The sequence below is a fragment of the Hakea prostrata genome, chromosome 3 (assembly GCF_041222555.1).
Source record: "Hakea prostrata isolate BN-2017 chromosome 3, UWA_Hpros_2, whole genome shotgun sequence".
Classification (NCBI taxonomy): domain Eukaryota; kingdom Viridiplantae; phylum Streptophyta; class Magnoliopsida; order Proteales; family Proteaceae; genus Hakea; species Hakea prostrata.
Genome location: NC_142602.1, coordinates 72,953,610 through 72,971,130, shown reverse-complemented (window position 1 = coordinate 72,971,130; position 17,521 = coordinate 72,953,610). Strand labels below are relative to the sequence as shown.

General features: G+C 38.8%; 1 protein-coding gene across 3 annotated transcripts in view; it reads right to left on the bottom strand.

Moving 5' to 3' along the window:
- LOC149023012 (GPI transamidase component PIG-S-like protein) overlaps positions 1 to 17,258 on the bottom strand; it is a 53,127-nt gene extending 35,869 nt beyond the window's left edge. For 2 of the 3 annotated variants that reach the window (XM_089150889.1, XM_089150888.1), the window contains exons 1-7: positions 16,866 to 17,257; positions 16,060 to 16,762; positions 14,567 to 14,651; positions 14,368 to 14,457; positions 8,222 to 8,295; positions 1,058 to 1,142; positions 865 to 954 (exon numbers count right to left, since the gene is read on the bottom strand). In XM_089150889.1, the coding sequence (XP_089007015.1) occupies positions 865 to 954; positions 1,058 to 1,142; positions 8,222 to 8,295; positions 14,368 to 14,457; positions 14,567 to 14,651; positions 16,060 to 16,762; positions 16,866 to 17,130 (1,392 nt within the window). In that variant the 5' untranslated portion in view covers positions 17,131 to 17,257. Of the gene's footprint in view, positions 1 to 864; positions 955 to 1,057; positions 1,143 to 8,221; positions 8,296 to 14,367; positions 14,458 to 14,566; positions 14,652 to 16,059; positions 16,763 to 16,865 lie in introns of all 3 variants that reach the window. The other variant, XM_089150890.1, reaches the window with a different exon arrangement.
- Positions 17,259 to 17,521: the final 263 nt, after the last annotated feature.

Genomic DNA, 17,521 nt, shown 5'->3' with positions numbered 1-17,521 from the left:
CTTGATGTGAAGAGAACAAGAGTAGATCTTCTTCAAATCCCAACATTGCTATGTGGACATTGTGAAGAAGAACAATTACCTGTGGAAGGCATTACACTAGTGAATTTAAGGTAAATCTATCTCTTCTGTTTGAATTTTGTTTTTAACAGGAAGAGAAACTTGAATGCAAATGTTATATACACAAGCAGAAGCTGCCGCAACCAGGTACATCATGGAGAGATCAGACATTTGCCAATCAGGTAGGCCATAACCTGTTTACACCATCAGAGAATTTTTTGGGGTAAGTTTCAAAAATAGGAGTGTGGTAGGAAAACAAAGGGCAAAAGATGCAGAAGGGGTGCAAAGGGAAGAGGTCGCCATCCATGGCACATGGTAGAAGATCTTGCTCTCGAGCGAGATCTCGCCACCCTGAAAAACTGAAATCTATGCCAATTTTTTGGCGTCACACAGTGGCCCATCTCAATGGGTTTCAAAGTCCCGATTAGGCTGAAACTTGGTATTAAGCCAATTTATGGCCTTTGGAACATACTGGTGGCCTTGGATTTATGAGAGAACAACCCTAAGTATGATTTCTAAGTCTACCCATAGTGTGAAACCAAAAATGTTGTAGGATTAGGGAATCCAAAGTTATATAACATATAATATAGAACCTTTAAGGCATATAAATGAAAAGAAAGTGATCAAGTACATCAAATAACTTAAATGTCATCAAAATTCCATCCATATGAGTATCACAATCTCGACTTTCAATAATAGATGATAAAATTATACAACCATTAGAAGTTCTATATAGATCATTTAACAATAAGTTCATAAGACAAATCATTTACAAGGAAATGAACTAGAAGATTTTAACTTGCTAACCTGTGAAGACAATGTACGCACGGTAGGAAGTTTACTTTCTGAACCCCTTACACAGCTTGAGGGGTTCCATACAATAACACCTCCCGACATCTACAGCATGTTGCGTTTAAAGTTTAGTCATACAAAGGCATCTCCATTATACTGATATTTTATAACAGCAGGTTGTCAAGGTGTTCAGCATAGAAAAACTCACAGGAGATATAAATCCATTGGTCATTGACATCTCTCCATTTGGAAGGCGTAACAGTAGAGGGCACTCCTTTGCAGATGGTATATATCTGGTGACATACAGGAAAATAACCATGTTACATATCATCAATTAAAATAGATAGTAGTGATTGCCCATGATATAAATTTCAAAACACACATTGGAACTTTTAATTAATCAAGAGTATTAGTCTCAACCCCAAACCCCCCATCCCAAAAAAAAAAGGGTTCAGCACAGTGAACAAATTTCTTCCAAATTGATGATATAAGGATTCATGATCCATCACATTTAAAATTTCAGAAACAGCAGTACAGGATAAAATAACTCCAATGGGTAGGATTACAACTTAGAGTTTTAGTTCAAATGAACTTATCCTAAACCACAAATCAGCACACATGACCAACTCAGCCTGCTGCACTATTCAAAGTCCCCTGAATAATCCATGGAGATTGGAGAACAGCCATAAAATATAAAAAAGAAACAAATCATTTACAAGGAAACGACAGCTTTAAGGACCAAAGAAACCACTACAATCCTTTTCTTTTCAGGAAAAGCCTAGTTAAGAGCTTCAGTAACTAAGAACAAGAAGATGTGCTAGCTGGAGAGAGATGACACAAAAACAGATAGAACACTAACTGCATAAGTTTAACAAAAAGAAGTTAGGTTTGTTCTGTTCACAGAACATGGCATAAGTTCTACATAAAAAAAAAATGTGGTTGAATAACAAATGGGAACAAGAACCCCACTGTGTCAGCAACTTAACATGAGCGTTCGTTGTTCGACTCAACAAACCAAGTAATATGAAGGTTTGAAGTATTAACTTTGTGAAATCCCCCATAATCCTAACCCGAAAATCCATATTGTAGGTCTAAGAACCCATAACGCAAGTAGAAGACAGCTGTGGGCCATCCAAATAGAGACCATTGGATTAGAACCTGAACCAATGGAACTGAATGATGAAGATGATGAACCTAGAGTTTTGTTAAGTTTTGGAAGAAGAAATGATTCGAGCATTGACGGATTGGAAAAGTGGATTAAGAGTTCACAGTCGGTACTTTTGGAAGGTCCCTAAGATCAAGTAAGACCCTCCTAATGCATAAGCTAAGTGTTGAAGTTGTGCCACAGGGCAACTACCCATGAAACTCACTCTTGGAGTAATTTCCAGCAGTAGGGTTGATTGGGTAGGGGTCTTGTCGAGGCAACCCTGCATGGGTGCCTGTGAGTACGAAAACGGTATTTTGGGGATTTTGTGTTTCATACTCCTATTTAATGCTATCTTCGACCTAAAACGTGTTATTTACTCCTAGTCGTCAAAAAAGTCATTTCAGAGAAGGAGAAGTTGACAGTGATCATTTGGAGAGATCTGAGTTCTAATGCAAATTCAAAGGTTTAATTCTTCTTTCCTTCTAAGTTATCTCTGTTGATCTTTTTTTGGAGGAAAAACCTTATGGGAAGATCAGTAATTACAGGGAACCTAAACCCTATTTTTATTTTGCGATTGGAGCGATTCCACAATCACTATGTTATGCTGATTTTCTTCACGGATAGATCTACATTATGTTTAGTTAGATTATTGTTTAGATTTGAGTTTAGATTGCTTACTATAGTTAAGACTTTGTTTTTGGAGTTTTTGGAAAGCCTCAATTGTTCTAGAAGTAGTTTGGAACCCAAATTCGAAACCATTGGAAAACCGTGTCGATTGCTGTGTCCACGCACCAATAGGGGTTGCCAAGCAAGGGTCTCCTTACCCCCTAGGGTCGATTGGTAGGGGTCTCCCCGAGCCGCCCTACCCATGCAACCCTACCCCCTGCTGTTTTGGATTTTGTTTTTAATTCGATTTTTGACTTCTCAGGTTAATCCTAACTTTAACCAATGATTAATTAGGATAATTCGGATCGTGTTAAGCCATCCCTCACTTCACTTCAAAAAAAAGGTTACAAATCTATTGAAAGGTGAGGAATTCAACTATATATGTTTAACATTGACATTTAATTTGATATTGAACATGCATAATGAATGATATGTTGTTGTTAGACGATTATTTCATTCACTTTATATTCTGAAATTTCTTAAGGGCCTGGTTGGTTACATGAATCTAGAGATTTCAAATCTCTGGATTCATGAATCTGAGAATTATACCCGTTGGTTGTAAAAATCCTAGATCATGAAACCGATTCACGTTAGTGTAAAAGGTGAATCGAGATTTAGGTAAGGGGTGAAATCCGAGATTTCAAAAAGCAACAATTGTACATTCACAAAAATCATGTCGATCAAATAAATTTTTAGGATGAATTCACAGATTTCATTCCACAACCAAACACTTAATTTTATAAATTATAACTCCATAGATTTGAAGTCTATAGATTTGAAATCTCTAGATATTTGAAATCTCCAGACTCATGTAACCAAACAGGCCCTAAAATCATGTTCTACTCTTGCTTACTGAATTTTAATCTATTGTGGTTGAGTTTGGGAACATCAGTGATATGCATAGACTTGACTTGGGGTTGTGGTATGCCCATTGCCCTAAGAAACTTAGCCTGGACATGTAGCTTAAATTGCACTCTTAGGATGTCTACTTGCATGGTTAGGAATAGCCCTAACATGTTATAAACCTATCGGCATAGGAATTGAAGCCAAGTGACCCATGGCAATGGTATTTGGTTTGTGAGCGCCCAAGATGACGAGATGCATGGGGAGACACAGCATTGCCGTGGGGGTCATTCATTGGTAGGGTTGCATATAATAGAGTCAGGCTTGTGGGTGCCTAAGAAGGCAAGATGCACAAGGGGACACAAGCGCTTTCCCCCATTATATGTGGATGACCAACAAGTTATGGGTGCATAATTCGAGTTGGTCGATGCCATAGGATACGACAACCCTAGACTTGGAAGGATACTAAACCAAGAAGGCGAGATGCATGAGAAGAAGTATTTGGACCTTGAGTAATATGTTAAAGTAGAAGACTATGCATTGGACTAGGTAATACCCTAACACGCGCCAGTACTCATACCAATGGTTATGGTGAGAGAGTGTGGCTCTAACCCCAACCATTGTTGATGAGAGACTATTAGACCTATACCTCGATCGGGACGCTCAGGATCGGTGAGACTCCATGAGAGTTTTTGTAAAACTACCCAGAGGAGGCTGGTGTCATATCTTAATGCGCGTCCACCTAGATAGAGACTTGCATTGGTTAAAGTATAAGAGCCTTACATTCATTGATTATATCATCATACTTGCAATTTCTCCTGCTTTGATTTTGTGGTTACTCATATGTTGTTGAATTACTCGCTAAGTTCTTTGGAACTCATTCTCTCGTGGAAATATTGTTTTAAATGGTTTCACAAATGAAGAAGAGTCCCCGAGTTCGAAGGTACTACAATCTGAGTATTCAACTGAGGAATCGTTGGGAGTTGTTTATGACTCGTTGTACGATCCGTGTGCCAGTTTCAAGTACTTTTACGGCTTCGATCAACAGTGACAAGACCCACTTAGTTCGTCGTTGGGCTTATGAACTAGAGTTAGACCCAATTATGCAAGTTTATAAACGCTTAAAAAAGAGACTGATAACCTTTAGATGATTAAACTCCTTTTTCTTTCCTAGTTTAGCTTTCCATTCTTAGATAGACAATTTGTCAGTTTTGACTACGCTTCCACATTAATTTAGATTCTTTTGAATATTCTTGATTCTTAATATTAATTAATTATTAAATTTGATCATCTCCAACTAATGATTATGGTTATCATGTGAAATGGTATGTGATTGCACGTGAACCTGATCTTGTGACTGTGAATCACTCCCTCAGGGAGTCATGTGGATCAGATATTGGCTGGGCAGATGTGACAAACTTACCCTTCTTTAAAAGCCCAAAAAAAAAGTATATATATATATATATATGAGCTATTTGGGTCAATGCAGTCAAGACATTAAAGTGGCCACCCAGAAATTCCCTTCTCAAAAAGAATCAATAATCCACGGAAGAAATCCCATCACTACAAGAAGTTAACTTCAAACTTCAAAGCATGCAACAATAAGGCAAAACACAAGTTGCATACTTGGCAACACAATAAAAATTATAAAGAGCACACTGAGACCTACATCCCACTAACAACAAAAGCATTATTAAAGAAGGGCAAACAACCGAAGGCTTCCCCACAAGCAAAGTCCAGAGGTAATTTTCCTATGTAGTGTTACCTAGCAACTTTAACAATGAAGCATTATTATTCTAACTATAGTCAGCTACATGGATCCTTGCTAGATAATCAGCCCTAATTGAAGTCATACTGATGCAACCGAGGGTTTAGGGTTGGATTTCAGGATCTTCTCAAGTAGAACCAGAACACAATTAGGGCCTCTAGATATTTCAGCCAAGGGGCATTGGGGCCAATAAGGCTGCTGGGAATGCAATTCATGAATAGGATTTCCAACTCAAATTCGAAAGTTCAAATCCTAGTTGAACTAGGATTCGGCTAGGTTAGGGTTTGGGGAATTGGGTTGTTGTTCTGCAGTTTAGCATTAGTGAAGGACTATGTTGCAGTTCAGAAACAGGTTTAGGTGTGTAGGAAGGAGTTTAGTGTTTAGAAATTTTCTGGAATTTCTTAAAAATCCTGCGACTCCAATTAAAGAAGATGAAGTGCAGAAATTTCAGAACTCAGAAAATAGGACTGGTTTGGTGAACCAGAAGTTACGACTCGGTTTTATAGGCTTGGCTGACTCTATGAAGGGTATAATGAGGTGTTTTGGGGCTGGAATGAGGGAGTCCTAGTTGGGGTGGGATCTGAAAACGTGGGAAGAAGAAGGAGATGGGGGATAGCTTCTAGGCTATGGGAAAGGGCTGTACTTAATTGTATGTTGAGAAGGATGGCTCTAATTGTTGCTTGAGTGCTGGAAGAAGAAGAAACAACTTGAAAATTGCAGAAACAATAGCGCAAAACCCAGCCACAAGTCACCCTCCCAGAGATCCCATGACTTATCTTGAGTCTTTATTCAATTCATAATTCATTCAATCAATCGATCTGAAAAATTACAATGAGACTAGGCTATTTATAGCCACTTAACCAAAATAGACTCGTGAAACTTCATTCCCAAGTAACCAAGACTAACATAGTTAGGACTCAACTCATGAATTCCCTACTAAATAGGAATCCAATTACTTACCCAAACTGAACTTTCTAAATAAAACCCTATCACACCAACTAACAAATACCAAAATTACTCCACTACTAAGACTCCAAATTAGGAAATAAAAACATAATCAAAATTCAGAAATATAAGTGGACTCGGTCAACTAATTAAGCTCGAAACCAAGCGTAAGAAAATGACCATTCTACCTTGGATAGAATTCGGCCCCCTTTGGTTTGGCCCAACTTCCATATGGGCTTGGGCCCCTTTCTTGGCTCTTTTGGGCTGGCTAGGGGCTGGACACATCAATTCTCCCCTTCTTGAATACATTCATCTCCTGATGAATATGCTTCTATAGCTCTCTTAGATCAATGCCCTAGAAGTCCTTGGTGTGAACTCTTCCTCGCATCTTACAGTGGGAAGGAAGTAGTAGGTGCTTGCACCTTTCCTTGACAGTACCTTGGTGGACTTGGGCTAGTGGTAATGTAGCCTTCAACCCTAGGGGACTTAGTGTTAGGAGCCCTAGGAGGAAGGGTGGAGTCAATGGTCATGCCTTTTGAGCCCGTTTCTGTTTGCACTTTGATCATCACTGTTGCCATGGCCCATAGGAGGTTTATAGTATTTTCTTCAAGTGGGAGACTCACGGGAGGTCAAGTCTCACTCGGAATGGGTGCTGGAATAGATCTGATATTTGTGGGCAGCAATGCTCTTCTGTACTATAAAGAACCCATGGAGGAATGGTGCCTTAGCTCTTTCCTTAGTTGTTATGACCCTGTCAGGCTCTTCTATCACCTTCTCTCTAAGAAACTGTTGGATTGGTGAAGAGGGTTCACCATCTGGTTGTGGAGCTTGGGAGTGGGTGGTGGTGTCTTGGTTGATCTCTTGACTTGGTCCTTCAGGTTTAGGATCCACCAAGTGTTGTGCTTTGATATTGGAGTCCTTCTGAACTGCTTTGAGGGTCTGCTGCTTCTTGATCTCAGCTGGTAGGTTCAAGGGTAACAGTACAATCTTCTGACCTTTGTGCCTGATTTACACTTGTTTTCCCTCCCCATTATGGTTACATCGTTATCATACAACTAGGTTCTCCCTAAGGTAATGTCAGTCAATCCCATGGGTACTACATCACACCATATCTTCTCTGAGTAAGAATGGAGCCTAATGGGAACTAGACACCTACGAGTGACTTCTAAATCTTCACTATCTACAAGGGAAACTCTACGGGGTTGGGAATGTGTTCGAATCTATAATTAGAAGCATTATGATTGAAAGGATGACTATTGGAAAGGAAACAGAAAAATAAGCTAGAAAAAAGTTTCCCACAAAAAAAAAATGACAAGATCCCATACATTAGGCAAAAAAAGAAATACAGAGGTTGGAATAAGTTTTCCAGTCTTAATTGTCAGAAAAGCAGACAAGTGACCCACTTAACCATGGAAAATTGGAAACTGAATAGAAGTTACTGGTATTGCTGATACGCTTGTATATGTTCATGCACGATTTACATCCTTCAAAGAAGTTCTCCTTTCTACACCATTATGCTGGAAGTAAGAAAGTGGCACACTAGGAGGCTCTTGTTGCCTAGGAACGTAACCCATAACTACAAGAGTTTTCTCAAGCAAAAGAAAAGTCCATTGTTGCTCTTCCATGATGATCCTACCAAGAACGCAAATCTTGCTGGAGGAATTTGAGATTCAGTAACAAATATAGCCATTCCAGCGGGGGGAAAACGCCCAAAATAAAATGCAAGAGAGAAAATCAGGTTGCCCAAAACTGTACAGTTCACACATTCTTTAGTATCACAGCACCCAAACTGGAGTACTATTGCTCCTTTTGTTTGACATTGCAAAATACGTTAACAATAAAGAACAGAGGCATATGTTCGAATCTTGGACACTCGCAATTTGATAAATTCAAAAACAGATTTGAACTTGCAATAGTTGGAATACTAACCATGCAAAAATGCTTAAATAAAAGAAATAAAAAAAGAACAATTTCATATACAAGATAATGAGTCAAAAATATACACCACAAACTGCAGAACTTTTGACCGCCCACCAGCTGCAATTGAAGTATCCAAGTGCCATTCGTTTGAATTTACCTATTAGATTCCTCCAATGGTATTAGTAAGAGCACATCCAAAACCTTTCAACAAATAACAAAAGAACTAGAATTCAAGAAAAAGAAACAAGAATAAGGTCATGATATAATCTAGAGTTTTTTTCAGGGTGCCCACTTAAATTGGGCAGAAATTCTTGACTGCCTACTTTAGGCTTTTTGAAAAAATTACAAGTTCCCCACAGTTAAAATTTGACCCTTTCACCGCTAAAGTTTAATGTTGATGGACCATAATACCCCTCACCCAGTATAATGACTTTAATGCTCCTTCACTCTCACTCATACTACCCAACCCTTCACCCATCTTCTTCCTACACCTCGCCGGAAACCCCACCACCCCTCCCCCTACTGGCGACCACCTTCCCCACCTTCCCCCCTCCCCTTGCTGGCGACCAACCCCAGCTTTCATTTTCTTTCTCTCTTCAGCTTCTCTTTCTCAATCTTCACCCTATCTTCATAATCTTTCTTTTGCTTCCTATAGTTAAGAACAACTGTCCGATAAAATAAATAGAAGAACAACCCTCCAAGGGTAGTTGATACGTTCTGATCCTGAGCTAACCTGGTCCACAACATTGCCATTTCTTGACAATCCTGCCTTGCCTTATGCAAAGATTCTTCATACTTCGTCTTTAGGATCCTCGTACTTCCTCTTTTTCCATTCTTTCCTTCTATTCTTCTCTTCTAGCTTCTTCTGAGCTTTTTTTTTTTTGGATGAATGAATAATATATTAAAGAACAAAAAACAAGAAAACAAGGTCTTTAAGAGGAAGACCAAAAAGAAGAGCTAAAACCCTAGGAGACAACAATGAATCTATTCCTTGGGGTATCATCGACAGGGGGATGGGGAAGAGCTAACCAAGAAGTAAATATCAAAATAGATGGCATTCCGAATCATGTCTGAAGAGCGAGATTTGGATGTCCATCTCCGAAGAGTGGACTCCCACCAAAGATGACGAATGGAGGCACTGAAAACTAGCTTACTAATCCAATCACAAATAGAAGAGCCCGAGAAGTTTCTCATAACCCAAAACCAATCACTAACAAACCCAAAGGAACACCTCGAACAGGCCAAATGGAGGCAAGGGCTTTTCTCCAGATAGATCTGGAGAAGGGGCAAGAGAAGAAAAGGTGCTCAAGGTTTTCTTGACTGTTCCAACGAATGATGCAATTGGGGTTAACTGGTATATGGTGGCTAATAAGGAAGGATTGGGTGGGAAGGGCATGGTTGAGGGCTCTCCAAAGGGTACGGGCAAGGGATGAAACCTTTGAACTAGACCAAGAGACCCAGGGGGTTTAGGGTTATGGGGTCGGAGGAGATTCCAAGCTGAGAGGGTGGAGAAGGTATTGGTGGAGGATGGGAGCCAAACAGTGAGGTCATGAGGGGAACTAGTGAGAGAGGGGACAGAAATCCCAAACCTGTGTGAGAAGGGGGAGGGGGGAAGGATTCCAAGATCCATAGCCTTCTCCACCATTTCACGTTCTTCCCTCACTCTCTTCATTCTTTCTCAGCTGCATTTGTTTATGAAGCATTTGAAGCTCCAATGCCCATTTCGATTGTGACTTTGGCTTCAAAGGTGAGAACATTTTGAGTGGAATTTCTAACAGAAAACCTAAGTACGGCGATGGAATTTTGGTTCTTTGATGGGTGGACTATAAGCATTCACACAAATGGAATCTATCTGTAACTTATCCCATGATTCCGAAACCTCTCGTCAAATTGGATCGAGGGTAGCACAGTTCCCACAACCCTTGAAGCATCCAACACCATAAGAACAGTATCCGGCTGCCGCTTCAAATTGGAAGTAGATAGCTTGATTATATGTTTAAGCTTCCCTTTTTCCTTCAAATTTAATATTTTTGTGTATGGAATCCGGTCACTAACAATGGGAGAGTCCTTGAGACCACCATTTCAATTCTTCCAACGATAAAGCTTCCATCTTTTTAGGAGATCGTTTTTCTCCGAAACCTTTGCTGCGGCATAAGCTTGAGGGAGCGAAGCAAATATGATTGTGAGAGTAACAGAGTATTGAAGCAAATTGAATCTGTTTTTATTCATTCATTCTTCATTTTGTTCTTCTGGGTTTTAAGAGTGAGAACAAATCTGCAAAGGTATAGAGAACGAACTCTTACCGTGAGGATGAAACGATATATCTCTTGAAGGAAGATCTGAAATCTCGCAGAACCGAGCTTAAGAGAGCCCACGGAAATTGAATTGGCCATTGAAGTTGCACGAATGTGAAACCTCTTGGTTAATTCTAGGCTTGCTCGCTCCTACTGCTACAATTTCTTACTGTATTTTTGATACTCTATTTTTCACAAGAACCCAAAGCCGAGAGAACAAGCAGAGCCAAGAAACGTAAAGCAAGAAATTCTGATAAGTGGTTGAAGGATGCTTTTGGCGAGGTGGGGTGGTGGTCGCCAGCAGGGGAAGGGAGGGTGGGGTTTCCGACGAGGTGTAGGAAGAAGATGCTCCCTTCACCCACTTAAGGTTGGGTAATGTGAGTGAGACTGAAGGGGCATTAAAGTCATTTTAGTGGATGAGGAGTATTATGGTCCATGAACATCAAACTTAACGGTCAAAGGGTCAAATTTTAACTATGAGTAACTTGTAATTTTCCAAAAAGCCTAGAGTGGGCAATCTGAAATATTTCTCACTTAAGTGGACAGTCAAGAGTTTCAGTCCAACTTCAGTGGCACCCTGAAAAAACTCTATACTTTTATGGGTCAAGAAGCATGCCATCACAGAGGCACATAATAAAGTAAAACAGAATACCAAAGGGCAATAGTCCCCAACAAACCCACAACAGAGATCAGAAAGTTATGTTTTAGACAAACCAGCTTGCTGAATGACTCCCAAGTTCTGATTGAATGAAGCTGAATGATGGAGAATATGTGCTGAAAATTTCATTGACTTAGGGTGATTTAATTAAAAGATACGGCAGCAACTTGCAACTCAGAAGCTAGGGTGCAGCAGGCCAAACTATCCAATAGAATACAACCCAATTTGGATCAAGTGGAGGATTGATGGCAGTGAAGCTATTGCTGAAAGTTTGCCGAAATTTTTGTTGGGTGGAATGGAAAATACAAGGATGGAATGAAATAGAAGATATATGGAGCAAATCAACTAATGAGCGGATGGGAAGTGGGATCTAGTGGAAGGTATAGAAGACCGACAATATGTTTTAAGCCAACAAGGTTTGGGGATGGAAAATGGAGATGGGTGAACCTTTTGTTGCAGTGATCAAACCAAATCATAAAGTGACACAGCAGCAGCAGGCTGGTTCAAATTGGAGAAGTAGCAGCAGCAACAGCAGTTTTGATGAAGGATGCAAGCAACAACAGCCTGCGGTGGTCCCTTTACATTGATTGCAACAGCTTCAGCAACACAGCATGAGTACAGTTTGAATGCAAACAGGGGAGAAAACTTAAAAGGGGGGGGGGATAAGATAATGGGCCAGATGGCTATCTCAGCCTGGATCCATTATCCACAGCTATCTCAGTCGTTGAAACAAGGAGTTCTCCTGTAACTAGTGGCAAAGCGTGCCAAAATTCTGTTCCTTAACAATCTGTTTCAAACTTCCAATTACAATTTTGGGGGTTTATCAATAACTTAGGCAAGCTTACAATGCAAATAGAACTACTAAAGTAGAAACTAATGAGAACAAATAGAAGAGAAGTAAAATTATAAACTAGGCTTTATCGATCAGCCAAAATGCAAAGAATAGAACTAATAAATATCAAAACTACATAAGGCTGAACATTACAAACTAAACTTCTCAATCCCCCATGCATAAAGTCTCCAAGCAATCTGATATTGGAGTATTGGACCACAGATTTTCTAGGAATATTCCCACCAACTCAAATTTGGGGGTGTGACACTTTTCATGTGAACAGTTCTTTGGCCTATTTTCGCTCATGTTTTGTCCTAGATCAAATAGTACCCCTTTCATGATGACCTTAAAGCAAGTCACGCACAAGGAAACCATTAGCTTATATAATGTCCTTAGCACCACAAAGAGAAGTCTAATAAATAAAGTTGAGGAAGAGTGAGCTTCTGAGGTACCTCACGAAAAATGTCCCAAATAAGGTTATGGGAACAAAATTAAAACATATGGCATCCGACAATTTATTAAGAACTACCTTCTGAGTCATTTGGGTAAAAAGTAATTCTTTCCTCCTATTATGTTTATAACTAGATAGCTCATCCTTAAGAACTGATTGAATTTTTTCTTGAATTAAAATAACTGCCAACACTCAGCCGGCACCCTGGATGGTTTGTTGGTGTCACCTTGATTTTGGACCCATGTCTTGGCTTTCCAAGATACCAAGTCAACTATGAGCTTTACACGTTAGAAAAGGAAGGATTTTAACAGGAAGACTTCACAAAGCGTAGAATGAAGAGAGCAAGAGAGAGATGTGGATAGAAGGTTGGAGAAGAGGAGAAATATTGGTAGAATGATGTGTTTTAAAGGATATCCTCTCCTACCCTTATATTACTTACCAACACAAATCATGGACTTACATATAATTCCAGGGAAGATGAAAAGTAAAAAAGGAAATACACAATGTAAGATACTAAGGTAATAAACTTGCTCCGAAGTACCCCCTTAGTACATAATTCTAACTCCTTCACGCCCCCCCCCCCCCCCCCCCAAAAAAAAAAATAATTCATTGATAAAATGTGGGTCCACTTTGAGTTTCAGTAGCACAGGATTGTGTGCTACACTGATGGCAACCTTACTATCAAATATTCTAATAGCAGCATCTGTGTTAGTATCAACTCCAAATTCTTGGACTAATCTTCTCGACCATCGGATTTCACATATTCTATGAGCCATACCCCTATACACTGCCTTTATACTTGATCAAACCACATCAGTTTTTTTATTTTTGGGTCTTCTCCAAGTGACCAAATTACCTCCCATAAATGTACAATATCCAGATGTTAGTCGTTTGTCAGAAAAATAAATCAGCCCAATCATTTCTTAGGTGTAGAAGTTGCACACTTAAAGAGAGGCTTTTTTTTTTTTTTTTCCTTTTTTTTGTCTCAACAGAAGTATGTAATTGATTTACTGTCTGAAACAGGTATACTGAGGTCTAAACCCTTGGATATCCTTATGGACTCCAATCTGAAATTTATACCAGATGAAATCTGTGCGAATCTCCAAGACAAATCGAGCTTCTTTTCTCTTTTCTCTCCTCTTCTTTGTTTAATGTTTAGAATTTGCAGAGTAAAATGAAAATATCCAAAGAATTTGAGAGAAATAAAATAGTGTGAACCTTAAAAATAAATAAAGTTTGTGAGGCCCACCATCTGGAGCTTAACAGTAGAGTTAAATGAAAAATACAGCAATGGGTTTGAAATAAAAAAGATGAGTTTATGAACCTTAAGAAAAATATATACAGGACCTAAGGAGTAAAATATACACAATTTTCCAAATATTGGAAAATACAGAATTTGAAAATGTACTAAAAATTTGGTATGGACACAAACAAGTCGATACATAGATGAGCACTGGAGAGAGAGGAGCTGCATTGTGCAAACACACAGATAGTGACGCAAACCTCCAAAAAGTGAAGGAACTCACATAATAACAAGTTACCAATATTTGAATATCTCTCAGGCGATACATTATTGGTTACTAAAACACAACCCCCCCCCCCAAAAAAAATACCAGAAACGTTCTTCTACTAGTAACTAAACACGGATTGTGTCTAAAACTCTACTATGGACATCAAAAACTTCATCTAGGACATGCCACTTTAAAGAACAGCTCCTAAAAGAGGTAAGAAGTGCTCCAAAAGAATAAAGAGATAATTCCAGTGTAATTGATCATCTATTTACATAACTCAATTATATGAAGAGAGAGAGAGAGAGAGAGAGATGGGAATAAAATCTAGGATTATAAGTGAAAACCAACTACCCCTACTGTCGTCCTAACCCACCCCCCCCCCCAAAAAAAAAAAAAGAAAAAAAACAACAACAAGAAAAGAAAGAAAAAGAGACCAAAATGAAATGTCTAGGTGGATTACAAAATTAGGTATATGAAACATACAAAGAAGGGGAGGTCCTTGGTCGTAAGGACATAGCTGCCCAACTTCTTATCCCACTGAGCAAACGAGGACTTTGGTGTGTGATATAAAACCTGTCCACAAGAAAGAACAATTCAATAAAAGCTCAAATTGCAGAATACTTAAATAAATCCAAAAAGGTCATACAAATACAACTGAAATAAAGTAAACTTATCTAACTACCTGACTTTCTACACTTATTTTTGCAATAGGAGCCAATGCCTCCACAACAGGCGCCAACAAATTCTCATCTATGCTTTGGAAATCCCTGCAGGTATATTAGAACAAAAATTAGCAAAGACAAAACAGTACTGCTTCCTGAGTATTTAGAAGTTCTATCAGGACTTTGATAAGTGCAAGCATGGATCAGATCGATGACCTGCAAGATAATAAGTAGAAGTTACCACAAATAACAAGCTCTGCATAGCGCTGGACTTGAATGGGTGAGACATAATTCCTGTAACTGCCCTATTAGGCAAGATGGATTTGATTGAGATGAGATGCTCGAAGCTTCCGGTAGATCAGAGTCTACCGAGTATCCTCACAAGCATCCTTTCTTACACCTAAATATTAAGCAAGATAGATTGCCTGAAAATTTTTTAACCTTTCCTCCCACAGTGGTAACATATTTAGACATATCTATATGCATGTAAAGATATAATATGTCAAGACAGAACCATCTGAGTTTTGAGATATCATCTCAACTTCCCATCAGACTAGACTTTCCATGACTTATCTTTCATGTATATCTAAATTCTTCCACAATGATTGCAAAGACATTCATGCAAAATATAAGCCTTCTCTGAAAGGTACTTTTTGTCTGGTTGACAATGACTGTCGGGTAACATATATATACTTAGCCAAAGAAGTTGGCCTCATCCTATGAGTACCTGTAACCCGTCCTTCTAAGACATTTCCAGGACTGCGCTTTTAAAATTAAATAAAGACATGAAGGTAAAAAAGGGTACTATGTTGTTGCTTGGTATGAAATTTCTTGTTTTAATTAGAAAATCCACATCACATATGACTTCCTCCAAACCACCACCACCCCCCCCCCCAACAACAAGAAAAATATAGAACCCTAAAATCTCTTCACCTTTGCACATGCCTTCTTCCCCTCAACATTGAATCCTAATTATAGACCCCCCCCCCAAAAAAAAAAAAAAAGAAAAAAAAAGAGGAAGAAGAAGAGCAAAACAATCCCTTCAAATCTAAATAACAGCTTACCATCTTTTCTATCTATCCTGAATCCCCAAAAATAATCAATTATCCTACTTCCTTTCTATACAATAGAAATTATCCTCAATCCTTACTTTCTCTTTCCCCTTTCCTCCCTAGGTTGGAAGCACTATTGTGATCACTCTATACTAGTTTGGTCTAACTTCTTAGTTTAACCTGAGCAGGATAATACTGAAAGCTGAACTGGAGAACATGATATTTCAGGATTGTTGTTTTACGGAAAAGCTTTTGATAGTCCACAGCTACCTAACTACAGAATAAAATTACCACGAAAAAACAAAAGGAAATAATCTGTGTGCTCATCACAAAGTGACGTTTTGGGTTTCATATAGTAGATTTTTTCTGCAAAGAACCCATCAAAGTTGTAATGTCAAAAGGTTTCAAGCAGATAAAGTTCATTTTTATAGTAAGGATCGAGATAAACAAAATTTTCTCACCAGTCATAAACCCAATCATTTGGATCAGCATTCAAAAGGCTAAATGACAGAACAACCGTTCCATCTGCACCAACCGGCATAAATTCTGGTTGAACGGATCCATCCTCCTTTCCACCATTTATAAAGAACTTGACAAAAATATCCGTGATCATTGACACTGCTTCAATCTCCTCGACTTTACCAAGTATCCAAGCATGTCGATGTTTCCCAACCACAACTCTAGTCGCTTCATCTTTATTTATCACCACAACAGTATAAACCTTTCCACCTGAATCCCCACAGTCCATGTTACCCCGCAAAATAGAATCGAGATTCTCATCAACAACCTCGTCTTCCTTCAAATTATCACCAAAAGCAGAAAAATCAATCACCCCACAGGACCATAAACAACCATTTACAGCATTTCGATTACGAATGCAACCTTTACCCGAGTCCATAGTTACTGAAACAGAATAATTATTTCCACAACTTCCACAAACGGTATCGCTACCAGACAACTTCTTCATTTGCTCTAAAATCAGAAGTTCCAATTTTTCTACTCCAGAGTTGCTAATTTTCTCTCCATCAAAACCAACGAACACTACCTGGAAGCGGCAAGGAAGAACAACAGGATTCGATTCGATACTGTTTAATAAGGAATCAATGGCACGGAAGGGGAGAGGCGCTCTATATATCTCTACAGATTTCAGCAAAAATGGCAGCCCTGCAAAGGAATATAAGAAACCTTCAAAACGCAACCTCGAACACTAGAAAAGAGAAATCGAGAACCGTGATAAATCATCGATAGAGAAGGTTGATAGAAATACCTAAGAAGAATGAGAAGAGGACTGATAGGATCAAAAGCAGACGCTTGATTCCGGGTTTTGTTCTTCGCATCTTGTCTGGATCCAATTCCGCAATTGGATCTCTTCCTGAAGATTCATTTGATTGGGGTTCACGTAGAACACCACGGTTACTCGTTTCAGCAAGTGGCATCTCTGAGGTTTCCGCCATTGCCGTCGCTTCTTCGGAACACGTTTCTGCTGGGGCCTGCGAAGTGGCAACTGGGAAAGAGAGCTCATAACATAACATAACGAACTAGTTAGTTTTAAATTGCTAAACAAAAAAAACGCTTGTGAAAGGCTTGTTTCGACGAAGATCTTCTTCAGTTCTTCCTCTTGTATTCTGCATCAATATTCTTATTCGTCAGAAAGAACGAAAAATAAAATAAAATAGAGATTTTCTTTTTTTTTTTCCTTTTTTGTGCAAAACATGAATGCCATTTTTTTTGTTTTTTTAAACCTTCATTATAATCATTTCATTTCGGCAAAACATATCATTACATGTGTAATAATCATCACATAGAGTTTATCTTCCATTCGAATTTTTCTATTAGACAAGCACAAATGGAGTTATATTTTTATTGGGAGCTCGAGACAAATAACACAAGTAATAGAAGGTTTAGTGTCTGTAATCCTATATC